The sequence below is a fragment of the Echiichthys vipera genome, assembly GCF_963691815.1.
Source record: "Echiichthys vipera genome assembly, chromosome: 3".
Taxonomy (NCBI): Eukaryota; Metazoa; Chordata; class Actinopteri; order Perciformes; family Trachinidae; genus Echiichthys; species Echiichthys vipera.
In genome coordinates, this window is record NC_139828.1 from 19464589 (window position 1) to 19480729 (window position 16141).

A 16141-nucleotide genomic window follows, 5' to 3' on the forward strand; every position below is an offset into this window, starting at 1 on the left:
GATGACCACAGTGTTTGAATCAGTGACCCTTACAACAGAAGGAACTCTTTAATTTAAATGTCAGGGCTCTAATGGAAATGATTGGTATGCAAATGCTGGATTTGAATACCTTATACAACCTTCCTTCTTTATTTAACAAAAAACAAACAGGCATTAAAAGATAGAAATGTAAATGATAGCACGATTAAGTCCCTGCTAGCCATCAAATACAATAAATGCATTGAATTCATTAAGATTTGTTTTTAGCCAGCTCTGTTCCCAGACTTATCTGAGAGCTTACAGTAGCTGGTCTGTATGAATGGCTTGAAACAGGTGTCGAGTGACTGAATGAATGTGGCCGTTTGCTGCTGTTGTGAAGGAGCACAGAGTGGCTGTTTTGCCTGTCCTCGCTGTGGGCAGATTAAATTACATGACTACCCCAGGCAAACAATTGGATGAATGAAAGCAGGTTTTTCCAAGTCCCACATTACTGACTTAACAGACATTTGCTGACTCTCATCATCCTCACCCACTGATACTGTAGAAAACATTATAAAGTAGCCTTTCTTTCACCCCAAAATTTCTCAGGGTTACAGCTTTTCAGGAGACAAAATATTTCTGCCTCCTTAGTTATTAGTGGCACTGTCAGAAGACAGATTTTGATGTTTTGATTCGTGCCTAAGGCCTGATATGGCAGAATAAGGTTAACCACGTTTTACCTGAAAAACAACAAATGAACTAGTGACCTTTTCAGAGATGTAAACAAACTTTCTAAAACAGTCCTAGTTTATGACATCAGCTGTCAGGAAGTTACCAAGGACCAAGGCTGTAGCCTAGCAACTGAATTCTGTTGAAAAGGTCAATAATCAATCTAGCTGTACAGTGGACACTTACAACCCCATATCCAAAGAAGTAGTGATGATGTGTAAAATATAAATAAAGCAGAATGCAATGGTATCTTTATCTTTATCTATCTTTAAAACCCCATATTTAATTGAAAATGGCACAAAGAAAACATTTTAAATGTTGAAACTGAAAAATGTAATTGTTGCTGTTGCTGCCAAGCTGTTGTAACACGTGCAGAATGTGGTTTGGCATTGTGTTGCGGAAATAAGCCAGGCTTCCCTGAAAAAGATGTTGTCTACTTGGTAGAATATGTTGCTCCAAAACCAAATATATTATTCAGCACTTATGGTGCCAAACAACAAATGTGCAGGTTACCCATGCCATGTGAACCAGTTGCTCTGGATGCTCTTTTTATATCCACTCATGTTACTAATCTGTTGCCAGTTAATCTCATTGTGAGATGTTCCAACAGGTGTTTTCTTTAAGTATTTCACAACTTTTCTAATGTTTTGTTGCCTTTGTCACAACTCTTTTGAAACAGTTCGCTGCATCAAATTCAAAACGGGCATATAACACAACAACAACAATGACAAGTCTCAGTTTTAACATTTGAAATGTTGTTTCCGTGGTATTTTCAATTAAATATATAAATATTTCAATGTTTTGCAAATCATCACACTGCTTATATTTACGTTTTATACAGCATCCTGTGTTTTGGAAAGGGTTGTATTTGTAATACAGCGTGTTTAATTTGTAGCACTGGGCAGTACTTAATCTTTGTGTTTCTGCTGTAGATCTCCCAGTAGGAGAATACCTCAGAGCCAATGAGACATTTTCCACCTTCCTCCTGACCAATGGCAGCCTGTCACCTGTGACTGTGGACCAGCTGCTGAAGGCTCGTCTCAATCTTCAGGTGAGGTATCGGCTGTAAATCCTTTGATGACAGAATGTAATGTATAGAATAAGGACGCACTAATGCCCTCAGTATGTCCTTTATTAAATTGCTAAATCCCCTCTGGGACGTGCAACCGAAGGGATTTTACCAAAAAAATGAAAATAATAGGTAAAAAAAAAAAAATAGGTGGAATCTTTTATGATAAATAAGGGGCAACAAGTATGATTTTCTGTATTATTTTTCTGAGCCTACTGCTGAAAGTCAACGTGGGGTATCTACTTTGTCTCATCCAGGTTTCTGTGGCTGGAGGTCAGATGCAGCTGAAGGACATAGTGTGTAATGCGAGCATGTTGGGGCAGTTTCTGACGGTGGATGGAGGAGAAGCCACCATGAATGATCTTCAGACTCAGCTGTGTAACTTGCCGGCTGACGTCCTGCAGGAGGCTGAACGGCTTTTCCTCTCTCAGCTCGACTTCACCAAGTTCTTCACGGTAAGAGTCAGTGGACAGGGAAATCTACCTTCTGCAATAATAAGTACTTTGTTCTCCAGTGTAAAAAATAATGGATTCAAATACAGATTCCTGCCTGTTTGCTGTGACAGTGAGCTGCTTGTATATCTGATGAACTACAAGTACCATCAGTGAACCTTTATTTTCTGTCCTTCCTGTCAGAGAGAACGTCTGATGGCTAACGCTGGAGATCTCAGGGTCATCAGTCAGGCCGTCACCTCAGTTTCCCAGGAGCTGGCTGTCCTTATCGACGACGTAAGAACACGTGATTTTTTTCCCGTCTGTGTCTGTATTTTGTTTGACAGTCTGTTGATTGAATAGATCTTCCATTTTTTTTCCGAATAGTTCATTGTAAACAAATCAGACCGTGAATTGACTATAATGTTGTGGCTATGGAGTGTAATCATAGACTGTATTATAGTCTCTGTGACGTCACCCTGTGATTCTGATGAGCCATTGTGAACCTCAGTGTGGGTGGCTCCTGCCTGATGAGGTAGTCCGAATGAAGACTGGTTGCACCTGTGACTCAAAGCTGCCATGCCCTCAGTCATGCATAGCTTTAAGCCTTGATATAATTTAAATTATGATATAAAAATTCACCCCGCATACAGTTGATATATATACATTCATGAACAGTTTAAATACATTTTTTGTTCCTGGCTGTGCTGTAAACATGTTCATTTCTGCTGTAAAGTTGAGCATTTTTAAATGGAGGTCTATGGGGATTGCCTTGCTTTTGGAGCCAGCCTCGAGTGGCCATTCAAGGAACTTCTCTGTTAGCTTCATTTTTCAGCATCACACGTGTAATCGCCGTCTATAGTGGCTCCTAGTGGAACTTTTATTTTTATTACCAATAACCTTTTTTTTTCTTTTGGCGTTGTCATTTCTGTATTTAAAAGTATTTCACATCATGTTTTTCTCTTTTTCTGACTGAACAAAATCGACCAAGTTTCCTCTCCTTGGCAGCAAAGAAATGTCCTCATTGTTTTCTCCCTGCATTTCTACCCTCTTCTTTATGTCCTTCAATGTCCAAACCTTTCACTCTTACTTCTCTTGTCTTCTTCCAGTTCTCCTCTCTCTCCAGCTTTGCGGACATGAGCGCTGCTCTTCAGCTTCTGTCTCCAGAGAATCGCTCAGCATTGCCCAGGGAGAGTTTTCGTGCTTTTTCGAGGATCATGTGCGGTCACCCTGAGGTTGGGGGTGAACGCATCCCATCACTCAACTGGTATGAGGACAATGACATCAAGTCCTTCTTAGGAAATAATGGCACAGAAGACACTGACCCGGACCGTGACAACAACACAAGTAAGAGGATTTGATATGATTGGAAACATGTACCAATATTTTAAACAGACGTTTGAGCTAATTAATTGCTTTATAACACTCAAACCAAGTAAATGCTCCTCTTTTCAGTTGATTCACATATTGCAGTTTGTCACAAATAAATAGAAACCCAGATGTCTCATGGTCTGATACTTTTGTGATCTTTAGGATCAGTAATGACACAAACATATCAACATAACTCCATTGAGCATCAAGTTCTTGTTGTGTCACAAGTGTTCTGTGTAACCATGTGTTTTTGTCAAACATTGGCTCATGTGGTCTGTTTTCTCCTCCCATGTAGCTCCATTCTGTAAAAATTTGATCCAAGGACTGGAATCCAACCCTCTGTCTCGTATTGTGTGGCGAGGAATAAAACCTCTGTTTATTGGAAAACTGCTGTATACACCAGACACCCCTGCAGTGCAACAAGTTATGAAAGAGGTACAGAGAGTCAGTCCCCAGAGGGTCTGTCCAAGGATTTGCACCTGACTCACTTTTTGTCCACTAGTTATCATCAAGATTGATCACTAACTTTTTAAGAATGATTGTAATAATATAAATGATGGCTGTTTGTCTGCTGAACTGGTGAATATCACCAGCAAGCCCTTTAGGTGTTGGCTTAAAATTGTAATATGTTTACGATTGGCAGTAACTATTTAAAGCTGCAGTAGGTAAAAAGCAACAACACCAGAGGCTGAAGTAGAGTGAGACCTCTTCTTGCAGCTCTCCCTCTCCTCTCTTTGTAATGAGCCAATAGAAACATTCGCTCTCTGAAATGACCTGCGATTGGCCAAAGTCTCCTGTCACAGGCTAGATTTTCTACAGCCTGAAAACAGAGCCGAGAGGAGAAGTCTCATTTCCTCTCAGAACATTTAAATTACAATATGATGAATATATATATATATGAAAAATGATTACGGCTTTTTGACCAACACCAAAAATACCCCAGGTTTAGGTAGAGGACATATTTCAGTACTGTCGCTTTATGTAACAAAAACATGCCATTTGAAACTGATGAATATCACAAGTTAAAAACAAGCGTACTATTTAAAGCGTATTAATTCAGGGGCGAATTTTCCGCTTGTGTGTCTTACACTGGGACAGGAGTCTGACAAACTTTCAAAAATTTTAAATGTCATTGTTCTGGGAAGTCCTGGTGGCCTAGCCGTAGAAATCTGCCAACATGTAACTGCAGAGTCCTCAGAACAGGAACCATCAAGAACCAAGCATATTCAGCAGTTGGACTTGTTGTAAGGCATTGTGAAGCACATGCATCCATCTAAGCTAACTACAAGTTCTGTGTGCTGAAGGTGAACAAGACTTTCGAGGACCTGCAGATCCTCCAGGAGCTGAATGAAGCCTGGGTGGAGGTGGGACCACAAATCAAGAGTTACATGGAGAGCAGCGTGGAGATTAAGCTCCTGCAGGTCTGACTCACCAGCTGCTATCTCTCCACAGGAGGGATGAATGTGTTCTGACACATTTGGTGATAAAAATCATTATTTTATTAACAATGTGTTTGCATGTACGTGTGTGACAGGATTTGTTGAGGCGGCCAGAGGTCGCAGTACTGGTCAACTTGCGTCTAGAGAATACATCCTGGACTGCCTCACGCATTGCACGTTTCCTGTCCACACCCTCGCCAGACGCCCCAAGGAAGCCCGGAGCACCGCCTACCTGGCTGGACATCTACAACGACCTCAGCCACACCATCACCACGCTCGCACAAGTCACTGAGGTTGCCCTCCTTTGGCATTCTTATATTTTCCTCATTCTACGCATAAAAACAGAAGAGATAAAAGAACAGAGCGAATCATGTTTGATGGAATTTGAAACTTGAAAATACACTAATTTCACCGCACGTACACCTAATTCACTATAGTACGCTGAATAGATAGCTAATGCAGCTAAATATCATTGTCTGAACACTTTCCTGTTGCATACTGTAGTAAACAGGAATTCACAAAACTTCTAAAGGGTGTCTATACTGTGTGTCTCCTCTTTTTATTTTTTTACACGGCCATCATTTTTTTCAGCTTTAAAATTGTTTAGATGTGAAAATACTCAAGTAATAAACAGTGTAAGGTATAAGTAAAGTTTAACTTCAGCTTCTCTTCCCTGTTTTTTATAATTCATATTTTTTTATATTATCGCCTGCAGTGTTTTTCTCTGAACAAGCTGGAGGGGTTGGAGACTGAGGGTCAGATGATTGAAAGGGCTTTGGAGCTACTGGAGGACCGGCAGTTTTGGGCAGGTGTTGTTTTCCTGCTGCCCAACTCCTCGTCTCCTGACCTGCCGCCCCACGTCACCTATAAAATACGTATGGACATTGATGATGTGACACGGACCAACAAGATCAAGGACAGGTACTGAGATAGCACCAAAACATGTTTTTGATAGAGGAATGTTTTGCGAGGAAACACCTTTGGTTTCATGGGAATATGCCTCGCAACCCTTTTAAAGATAATTTGGCACATTTGACATTTGGCTACCTGAAAGGGTTGAGCTGTCCTCCCTCTCCGTCTCCATCCTTACACTGTCTGTGTGCTGTCCCCGTCCTCTATTTAATCCCCACCCTCATCACCATCCACCTGAATATTACTTTCTGACCTGCTGACAGTAGGCTATAATGCAAAGTGAATCAGTCAGTTTACCATGGTTTGGATGATGTTTGCATGCGTGGTGGCTCAAAAGGCTTTTGACGCATCAGAAAAACATGCAAAATCCACCTGTTCTGAAAACTTTAATGATGGACAGAAGTTTCGGAGTCGTTGTGTAGAGGTGATTGAAATGATGTGAGGTTGTATTTTTAATTGTGCAAAAATTTCTGATGAAATATACAGACTTGGTTTGCGAAGGCCTTAACTGTCAAAGAGACATACTGCTATTCCATGAGCCCATTGTGAAAAATCAATGATATTGAGCCAAAAACAAGTTTTTAGTTTTTACTTAGCAACTGTGTTGACTTTTTTTTGTCAGGTTTTGGGATCCTGGTCCGGCAGCTGACCCATTTAATGACATGCGCTACATTTGGGGTGGCTTTGTGTACGTCCAGGACTTGGTGGAGCGAGCTGTTAGCCGCATCTTGACCGGAGTTCAACAAACAACCGGCATATACATCCAGCAGATGCCCTACCCCTGCTATGTGGATGATGTGTAAGTTGTATGTTGTTCAAGGACATCTTAATAGTAGCTGTGAAAGGGAGAGAGTCACTCTTTGGCAGCTTCCATTCCCCAATTTTATGTATTTGTGGAATCATAGCAGGAATCAAGGAGTCACCATCAGTGGAGAGTGTTCACTAAAAATTCTAAAGAAAAGGAAACATGTCAGAATAAATATTTTAGTTAATAGGAAAAAGTGTCCAATATTTTAAATAACCTTTAACAACCTCCTGCTCGCATCTACAACAACATTTTTACTTTGCTTTAGCATAAGAGTTTCTGTTTTGGTCATATTAACAGTTTTCTTCGAGTGCTGAACCGCTCTCTGCCACTCTTCATGACCCTGGCCTGGATCTACTCTGTGGCCATGATCATCAAAGGCATAGTGTACGAAAAGGAGGCGAGGCTGAAGGAAACCATGAGGATTATGGGTCTAGGAACGAAAACTCTGTGGCTCAGCTGGTTCATCAGCAGCATTGTTCCTTTCCTGGTCTCTGCAGGTCTCCTCATTGCTCTGCTCAAGGCAAGATGATCGATTACTCTGCTCAAAGTATAGCTAAATGTAATGAGAGAACTGATATTAAAGTGACAAAAATATTTTGGTGTTTTATAGCTTCTTGTGAATGTATAGATTCATCTTCATCTGTAACATTGTCTCCTCTTGTCAAACTCCTTACTGTAAGTTTTTCTTCTTTCCAGTGGGGGGACATCCTGCCATACAGCGACCCAGCTGTTGTGTTTTTTTTCTTGACGGCATTTGCCACCGCCACCATCATGCAGTGTTTCCTCATCAGTACCTTCTTCTCTAAAGCCAACCTGGCTGCTGCATGTGGAGGGCTGATCTACTTCGGGCTTTACCTGCCGTACGTACTGTGTGTAGCCTGGAGAGACCGCCTAAACACCACCTACAGAGTCCTCGCTGTGAGTAAAATAATTACAGGAACAATCAGAAAGTTTAGAAATGGAAAGTTCTAGTATACAGTCCAAGAAAAGTTAGTTTAAGTTGTACAAAAATGCTTTTTTTCAGAATAGTGGCAAGAATAGATGTACTTATTGAATGATAAACTAACTGAGATAAACAACTTGGCAGCATTTGGTCAAGTGTCCCTGTGCCAAGATCGAAAGTCGTTTGTTCCTTTTTCCTCAGAGTTTCCTTTCCCCCGTGGCCTTTGGCTTCGGTTGTGAGTATTTCTCTCAGTATGAAGAGCAAGGCGTGGGCATCCAGTGGTACAACCTCCAGTTCAGCCCTGTGGAAGGAGACTCGTACAGCTTCACCATATCTATAGTCATGCTTTATGTGGACGCCTTCATCTACGCCACCGCAGCCTGGTACATCGAAGCAGTGTTTCCTGGTACGACAATCAGAACTTTATTATAGCTATAATCATGGGAAGTAAAGTGTGTAATTTATTTTGTCTTGAGTTACAATTAGGGGGTTTAATAGGGTTAATCACTGCAGTGAATGCAAGACAACCACAGTCTCATGTCTCTGAAAAACCAGCAAACTACAAACTTTTAGTTTGAGGATCACTTTGAAAATTGTTTCTGACTTGGATTTCAGTTTTAGCCTAGACATGACCCAAGATCCTAGTTTAAAGATAATCATTTAATTTAGAAATAAAAGGTAACTTAAATTTGAAAGCTGAAACTTGAAGGTCATTTTATGGGTCAGTAGTTTTTTTGTCTTGTTAAAAAGGTCGTGGTGTGTGCGTGCGTGCGTGCGTGCGTGCGTGCGTGCGTGCGTGCGTATGTGCGTGCGTGCATCTGTGCGTGCGTGCGTGCATGCGTGCATCTGTGCGTGCGTGCGTGCATGCGTGTTTTTTTACCCCAGGTGAATACGGGATCCCCAGGCCCTGGTACTTTGTCTTCCAGCTCAACTACTGGGTCGGAATTCCCCTGGAGGCAGGCATGCCGATCCCCCCCGCGCCAACAGAACAGGACGAAGGTACAAAACTCGAGAAGGTGCTGCACAACGGCTACAGTTAACTTTCTTTGTCTGAGCCACACTGGAATAGTTTATTTACAAGCAACCATCAGTTTTTAAACACAAGTCACTGATAAGTAGCTTTGTTTTAGTAGTCTTGGTGGCAGTTAAAAGTCCTTACTGGTAGCCAACTATGAATCAAGTTAATGAGGTGAGACAATAAACTCATTAACTATAAGGTTTAAGACTCTACACCTCTGTTGACTGAGGAGCTGACTCTGACTCCTGCTACCCATAATCCCTTTAATTTTGAACTAAGTTATGTTCTCAGCATGTAAAAACTTAGTTTGACCTTTTGACTGATGACTTCTACTCACGTACTACATTTTTATAATTAATTATACATCACTGTTAGAGCAGAATTAGCACTTGATAATTAGCCATTGTAACACTATAATTGTCATCAGATCACCTTGAACCAGATCCCATTAACCTGATCCTGGGTGTGAGCATCAGAAACCTGGTGAAAATCTACAAGAAGGGGGCCAAACTGGCCGTAAATCACCTCAACCTGAAGTTCTATGAGGGGCAGATCACCTCTTTCCTTGGGCACAACGGAGCGGGCAAAACCACCACCATGTAAGGAGCAGTCCTGACGAGTAAAGTTGACCACCGTCAGCTCTGATGCGTTCTATTATTATGTGCGATCTAATTTAAAAGTGTGTCACAAGGTGTTTTCGTTGTAATGTGATGTTTGTCAGATCTGTCCTGACTGGCCTGTTCCCACCCACCTCTGGCACTGTGTACATCAATGGGATAGACATCCGCTATGAAATGGATGTCATCCGGAGGACACTGGGAGTTTGTCCACAGCACAATATCCTGTTTGACATGTAAGGCTTGTTTTTCTGACATCCCACTGGCTTTGCACATCTTTTTGACTTATGCCAAGTTCCTACGTCAAGACTTTCAAAGTCGTCAATCTGCTGTGCTGTTCAAACTGCACAACTTATTGTCCTGTGTCAGGAGTCTAGCCGTTGTTGTGGTTTTCACAATACTTGCACTGACAGGCAACAAGGAGTCACCAATTACAACATCTTTCACCAGGAGGAATCCCTGATGTGTGTGTGTGTGTGTGTGTGTGTGTGTCTAGTCTTAACTGGAGCACTTGCTCTGATATCTAACATCGCAGATGGGTTTACAGTTTGACACCTGGTGCATTTGAAATCGCGCAGCCTGAAGCAGCGGCTTCTCCTTTGATTAGGTGCTGAACTTCCACTCGCTGCTTCGCCAGTGCCCAATCAGCAGGGTCTGTCTATGGCCGCACAAACAGTAAAGTTCCTATGGTAACAGATGTCCCTTCCCCCTGGTCTCCCCTTAGCCTGTGTCCTGTGCTTTCATTGGTTCTTGGCTCCAGAATATTTAGCCTGCTAGATATCTGGAGTGTGACTGCTAGGCAACAGCAAGCCGCTTGGGTCACCTCTTTAAAAAGCTCAGAGCGCAGAGCAAACTCCAATTTGCCTCAGATGTGGCATTTTTGCCAGGAAGCTCCAGAAGCTGTTGGCAAGTGGAAAATCAGGGTTAAGTCGGGTAGTGGGATCTTGGCATTATTCTGGTCAGTCTTGAAGGATTACAGAAATTCCACTTGTAGATTTTGCACCACAGGATTCTTTTGAGAGTCTTTTTGTGGGTGTTTTGTTATTAGCGATAGACTATTTTATGAAATGAGTCACATTACATGCCCCAGTAGGTCACCTGGAAGAGAGAGTGTAATAAGGCTGACTCCTTACTGCAGTGGCCCGGATTCAATTCCAGCCAAGGCCCTTAGATGCATGTAATCCTCTCGCTTTCTCTCTCCCCCGCTTTTCTGTCTCTCTAACCCAATCATCCTAAAAAAATGATCGATCTGATAAACACTAGATTATCTGGTGGAACTGGATTTCACCAGAAAACACTCAGATGTTACTTACAGGTTTCAAAGAGTTGTTCATATTTCCTTTGTGCGTGTGCGTGTGCGCGTGCGTGTGCATGTGCATGCGTGTGCGTGTGTGTGTGTGTGTGCTGTCTCTCAGCCTGACAGTGGAGGAGCATGTGTGGTTTTACGGGTGCCTGAAGGGTTTATCTGAAGCCCAGGTGAAAGCTGAGCTGGACACTCTGCTGGAAGACGTCGGCCTGCTGCACAAACGACATGAACAAACCAAAAACCTCTCTGGTAAACTTAGTAGTTTTACATTCATATTAAAACATGATCTGACTTTCAACTGTTTGTAGAACCGCTCTAGAACCATATTTGTGCTGAAAAATAATAATAATATATATATATTTTTCAGTTCTAAACTTAAAATCCTCTGTTTCCCTGTCAGGTGGCATGCAGAGGAAGCTGTCTGTGGCGATCGCGTTTGTTGGAGGCTCTAAGGTGGTTGTTCTGGATGAACCTACAGCCGGGGTTGACCCTTACTCCCGTAGAGGAATCTGGGATCTGCTGCTCAAATATCGCAAAGGTGCAGGAAAAGAGCTGTGGATCTAATTGGGGTTTTTCTGAGTAGATGAGCTGAGAGGCAACCACTTTCTATAGGACCATAAGCCAAAAGTCAGCCTGAACTGCCAAATCAAAAATACTATTTTGGTGTGAAAAACCTCATAGCTTTATTTGTCTTTACTTTAACTGAAAGACTGCGTCATCACACAAGATCAGGCTTTAGAAAGTGTTGAAAGAGAAGTCTATATTTCTTTCTATTGTAACGTATCTGTAAAACCTGCTGGCTGTTAACTCGAGACTGTTAGGAAAGAAATAGTTAATATGCATCTGCGCTGTCTTTCTCCATCAGACCGGACCATCATCCTGTCCACCCACTACATGGACGAGGCGGAGCTGCTCGGGGATCGGATCGCCATCATCTCGCAGGGGAAGCTTTGCTGCTGTGGCTCACCGCTCTTCCTGAAATCCCGCCTTGGATCCGGCTACTACCTCACTGTGGTGAAGAGGGAGGGACTTGAAACCAGCACTCCCAGCAGTACCAGTATCTGCACCAGTACCAGCACCAGCACCAACAAGCTACCTCCTCTCAAAGTCTGTTTTATTTTTTTTGTCAATTTGAATTATGCAGGAGTCAAGTGTGCATGCTTGTTCATTTTTAGCATCACCTGTTACTTACATTCTCCAAATGTCTTTTCTTGATTTTGATGGAAACGCAATAGTTGAGTGTTGATCTATATCTTAAAAACTTCACCCACAACCTTATAGGGGGTGATTACAAAAGTACAGGAGCATTTGAAAATGAAGTCATCTTTGGGTTTCAGGACAGTGAATCATCCATGAGTGAAGACACAGGCCTGGGAAGCGAGGAGAGCAGCTCATGTGAGTGTTTAACTGCTGTATGGCTTCAACAGTTATCTGAGGTGCTTCAATGTTAGTAAAGTTTGGTGCAGTTTAAGTTTCTACAACCACCAGTTTAGCATTTTATCTCAAGCTAAGGTCTATTACTCACGGCATGATCTCTCTCCTCATCACTCTCCTCATGGCAGACCTGGCGGCGTTGCTCTCCCTGGCACAGAGCCACATCCCCGGTGCGAGGCTGGTGGAGGAGTCGGGCCGCGAGGCGGTGGTCAACCTGCCACAGTCAGCTGCCAAGGACAGCAGCCTGGCCGTCTTCCTCTCCGAACTGGATCATAGGCTGACGGAGCTGGGCATCAGCAGCTACGGCCTGTCTGACAGCACACTGGAGGAGGTGACTTTAATTTTGACGGATAAATAAATAAACTACTGGATCCACTTACTAGTAAACCTTCGGAGCCATTAACATGAAGACCAAACAAACTATAAATATCAGACGAAAGGTATTGTAGAAATTAATTAGAAAGCAATTACTTAGAGTTACAAGAAAACTACAGTAGATTCACGGAAATCTAGGCTAGATGTTTATTTAATTGCATTATCTCTCATCATAAATATGCCACAATGTACATAAATAACAAAATTACAACATAAATATCACACTGTGCAATGCATTTCTGCCATTTCAGCAACAACATTCATAACAGACCAAGGCAGCTCTTTAACTTCAATGCCGCTTAAATTTACATTTCTACATATTAACAATCAGGATTTTGTCAGTTGCGACTGTTGAACTCGCTGCTTACCTTCTTCTAGTAATTTAAGTGTTATATCTGGCAATGTCGGTAGAGCTGAGGTTGGCCCAGTTTACCGTGGTTACGCCTCTCAGGAAGTGACATGGTGATTAGTGCGTCTGAAAAGATACTACTGTTTATGTACACAAAAGTATGCCAAAACTAGTATAAATATTGAATATGTAGTACATGGTACCTTGTGTCTAGCTCAAACATCACAACACAGCCTGAGTGGCCCTGAAGCACTTTCCCACTAACCTTACCACTCCCGATCTTTCTATGTTTGTTATAAGTGTGTTTGCGTAACACAATCAACATCTCATGTTAGTGAGGCATTAGTCGTCCCACTAGTGAGCTCAACCCCATGTCATCAGGAGGGCTGGGTATTTGTGGAGCAGCCATGGTCTTAATGGTCTTAATCAGATTATCACTCATAGCGAAGCCTGATAAGTTTACTCACTCTGAATAAGTCACTCACTCTCTGCTCCTCTGACCTCTGTAAAGCTCAACTGGATGCTTTTACTGCCACCTGCTGTCTACAGCTTCAGTTGTCAGGGTCTGAAAATACATTTCAGGGCAGTTCTTAATGAAACAATGAAAATCTTTTGTTTTCAAACCAGGCAAGAAAATCAGAAGCAGCTTCAACATAGACAAAATTAAACTAATGCCTCAGTTTGAACTTAAAGCTGCATAAGGTGAGAGTTTTCTTAAAAAGTTAATCCATCTCTAGCTGCAACACAAGTATCATCATGAGATACAGGAAGTTAATTGTTCTATTCGTGCTAGATATGCCTTTGAAGAGCAGTGTCGTGTTTGTAAGCAGGTGTGTGATATTTTATCATCACTGTTTCCAGATCTTTTTGCGAGTGGCGGAGGAAACCGGCGTGGATGCTGAACCAGAGCTGCAGGCTGAATCTCCCCGCAGACAGCAACCCTCAGCCGGGCAGAGGGCCGAGAGACAACACGCTGAAGAACCAGAGACAGGTATGCACAAGCACTCGCAGACACATAGATTAATGTACATACACACAGTGTGTCCATGTACTGTCAGTCTGCTTTTTCGTCTCCCAACTGTGACTGTTTGTTTCCATAATGCTGCCAGGAAAGAAAAGGCTTCGTAAGCAAGGTAACTTCAGATCATCCCTCACTGAAAGTCATCATAACATAGAAAAATTAAGTGTTTTGTCCAGAATAGATAGATCATTTAGGGGATTATGGGTTCATGAAAGCTAAAATGCACACTAACATTTATTTCAATATCATTGAATATAAATACAGAATTTTCTTTGTCATGTCCCGTTTCTACTCCACCATTGCTCTGATTTTACAAGAATCTCCATCGTATCAAAGGTGGATAGCACTGACAGGAGTATGTATTCATCTGCCCGATATTTCAGTGTGAGCTCTCACTCTGTGTTCTTCCTGCTTGCAGAACCTCAGGAGACAGACCTGCTGAGTGGAGACGGCCGAGGCGGGATCCCCCTGACAGGCTGGTGGATGACCTGGCAGCAGCTGAGGGCTCTCTTCATCAAACGCTGGCTTTACGCTCGAAGGAGCCGCAGGGGCTTCTTCGCTCAGGTGATGATGAAAATCATCATCGTAGGGTTACATTGTTAAAGTCCCTTCTTTGCCAGTTAGTTGACTGATCAGTTGTTAGGAACGTGTGTTTACTAATAGTCAACTACTTATTTGACCATGTTTCTTCAGATTGTTCTGCCTGCTGTGTTCGTGCTGGTCGCTCTACTCTTTAGCCTCATCGTTCCTCCATTTGGGAAGTATCCCGCGCTGCAGCTGCAGCCCTGGATGTACGGAGAACAGTACACCTTCTTCAGGTAGGCTTCCACACAAACATTCACCACTGCCTTAATCTAAGTTTATGGTCACTGTAGTGTCCCCGGCACAGGGGCTTGTGCATCACCATGTCTTCCATGTCTGGCACAAAGGCTCCAAAAGGTGACGCGACGCTTGGTCGTGCACCTTTGAATTTCTGTAGCTGTTATTAGGCTAGTGCTGCCCTTTTCATTTCACTGTTTGAGAGAAGACTGGCGGAGCTGTACAAACAACTAAATGATTGAACTTCATGTAGAGACCACAGGGGCAGTCAAATGGCCTTAAGTATGTGGTAACAGTAGTTATCAGTTTAGTTTGCTTAACTCCATCAGTCTGTCACAGGTAATGGGCAAAAAATTTAAGGTTTTAATCTGTGAAATAGATCGTGTTTCTCACTTGCATCCTTGTTATTTTGACGAAGGTCCTAGCCTATGGTTTAATATTTACAGCAACGACGCACCAGGGAACCAGGCCATGGAGAACCTGCTGGAAGCTCTGCTGGACCAGCCAGGTTTTGGTACCAAGTGCATGGAGAAAGTGGAAGAAGACAACATCACGTAAGACAACCCCTGTCAATAGAATACTTTGTCTGAGCAGCATCAGAAGGAACAGGAACTGAAAGGAACAGTAATGAAGCTAGTGGGACACACGTTGATAAACAGTTGATAGATGGCAAAAACAATCCTATACATTTACATCAGAAGTTGTGACAGTTTTTAAACCACTTATGTCAGTGTTTAAACCACAAATCTTAACTCCATGTTCACGCCATGTTCACTCCCTGTTCTCCCTGCAGGACTCCTCAGTGTGAAGGCGAGAAGAGAGGCCTGTTCATGCGCCCACAGCTCTCCTACTCCACCTGGCAAATGTTCAACAGGGGCAACTGGAGCAAAGACACACCGTCTCCTGAATGTCAGTGCAGCACAGAAGACGTGCGCCGAATGCTCCCCGACTGCCCGGACGGTGCCGGTGGACTGCCGCCTCCACAGGTCAGTGTGGTGTGTGAACAGCACAGTGTTGATTGACCTTGACACCTGCATCGGAGATTGCAGATTGGACTGAACATACTGTATCACCAATGAACTTTCACATGCTAAAATTAAATTACATCGATTTCTGTTAATTTAAAATGAAGCCAATTAAAAAAATACAAGGACTAATGTGATATTTAGGTTAAAAGGAATTTAACTTAAAGGCTGAAACACAGCTAACATTTTCTGGGACCCTGTAACATTTTCGTCAAATGTTTGCTTGTGCACTGTATCATGTGGTGGAATATATCGTAGTTTGGGTTTATATCTGTGTTATTATTTGTTATCTTTTAGATTAAGAGGCTGACTGGAGACATCCTACAAAACCTGACAAGTTATAACATCTCAGATTACCTGGTGAAAACCTACTCTCAGATCCTCAAAAAAAGGTATTTCATTAAACGTAATAACATGCATTACTATTTGGTATTCAATTCAATTTTTGGTTTTGACGTACGACACTGGGGATAAATGTGAGGCTCTAAAATACATAACTTTCCCATCTCCTGATGTT

General features: G+C 42.5%; 1 protein-coding gene across 1 annotated transcript in view; it reads left to right on the plus strand.

Annotated features, from left to right (window-relative positions):
• The window catches only part of abca7 (ATP-binding cassette, sub-family A (ABC1), member 7), a 31995-nt gene that overhangs the window by 4810 nt on the left and 11044 nt on the right, over nt 1-16141 (plus strand). The window contains exons 6-32 of the mRNA XM_083940352.1: nt 1620-1738; nt 2014-2211; nt 2392-2484; nt 3297-3534; nt 3854-3993; nt 4863-4979; nt 5093-5290; nt 5713-5918; nt 6532-6708; nt 7015-7237; nt 7414-7635; nt 7862-8066; nt 8546-8659; nt 9106-9277; nt 9400-9531; nt 10711-10850; nt 11002-11139; nt 11467-11708; nt 11939-11996; nt 12164-12366; nt 13621-13750; nt 13869-13892; nt 14199-14344; nt 14474-14598; nt 15046-15153; nt 15393-15585; nt 15922-16016. Coding sequence (XP_083796478.1) covers nt 1620-1738; nt 2014-2211; nt 2392-2484; nt 3297-3534; nt 3854-3993; nt 4863-4979; nt 5093-5290; nt 5713-5918; nt 6532-6708; nt 7015-7237; nt 7414-7635; nt 7862-8066; nt 8546-8659; nt 9106-9277; nt 9400-9531; nt 10711-10850; nt 11002-11139; nt 11467-11708; nt 11939-11996; nt 12164-12366; nt 13621-13750; nt 13869-13892; nt 14199-14344; nt 14474-14598; nt 15046-15153; nt 15393-15585; nt 15922-16016 — 4156 coding nt within the window. The remainder of the gene's footprint in view (nt 1-1619; nt 1739-2013; nt 2212-2391; nt 2485-3296; nt 3535-3853; nt 3994-4862; nt 4980-5092; nt 5291-5712; nt 5919-6531; nt 6709-7014; nt 7238-7413; nt 7636-7861; nt 8067-8545; nt 8660-9105; nt 9278-9399; nt 9532-10710; nt 10851-11001; nt 11140-11466; nt 11709-11938; nt 11997-12163; nt 12367-13620; nt 13751-13868; nt 13893-14198; nt 14345-14473; nt 14599-15045; nt 15154-15392; nt 15586-15921; nt 16017-16141) is intronic.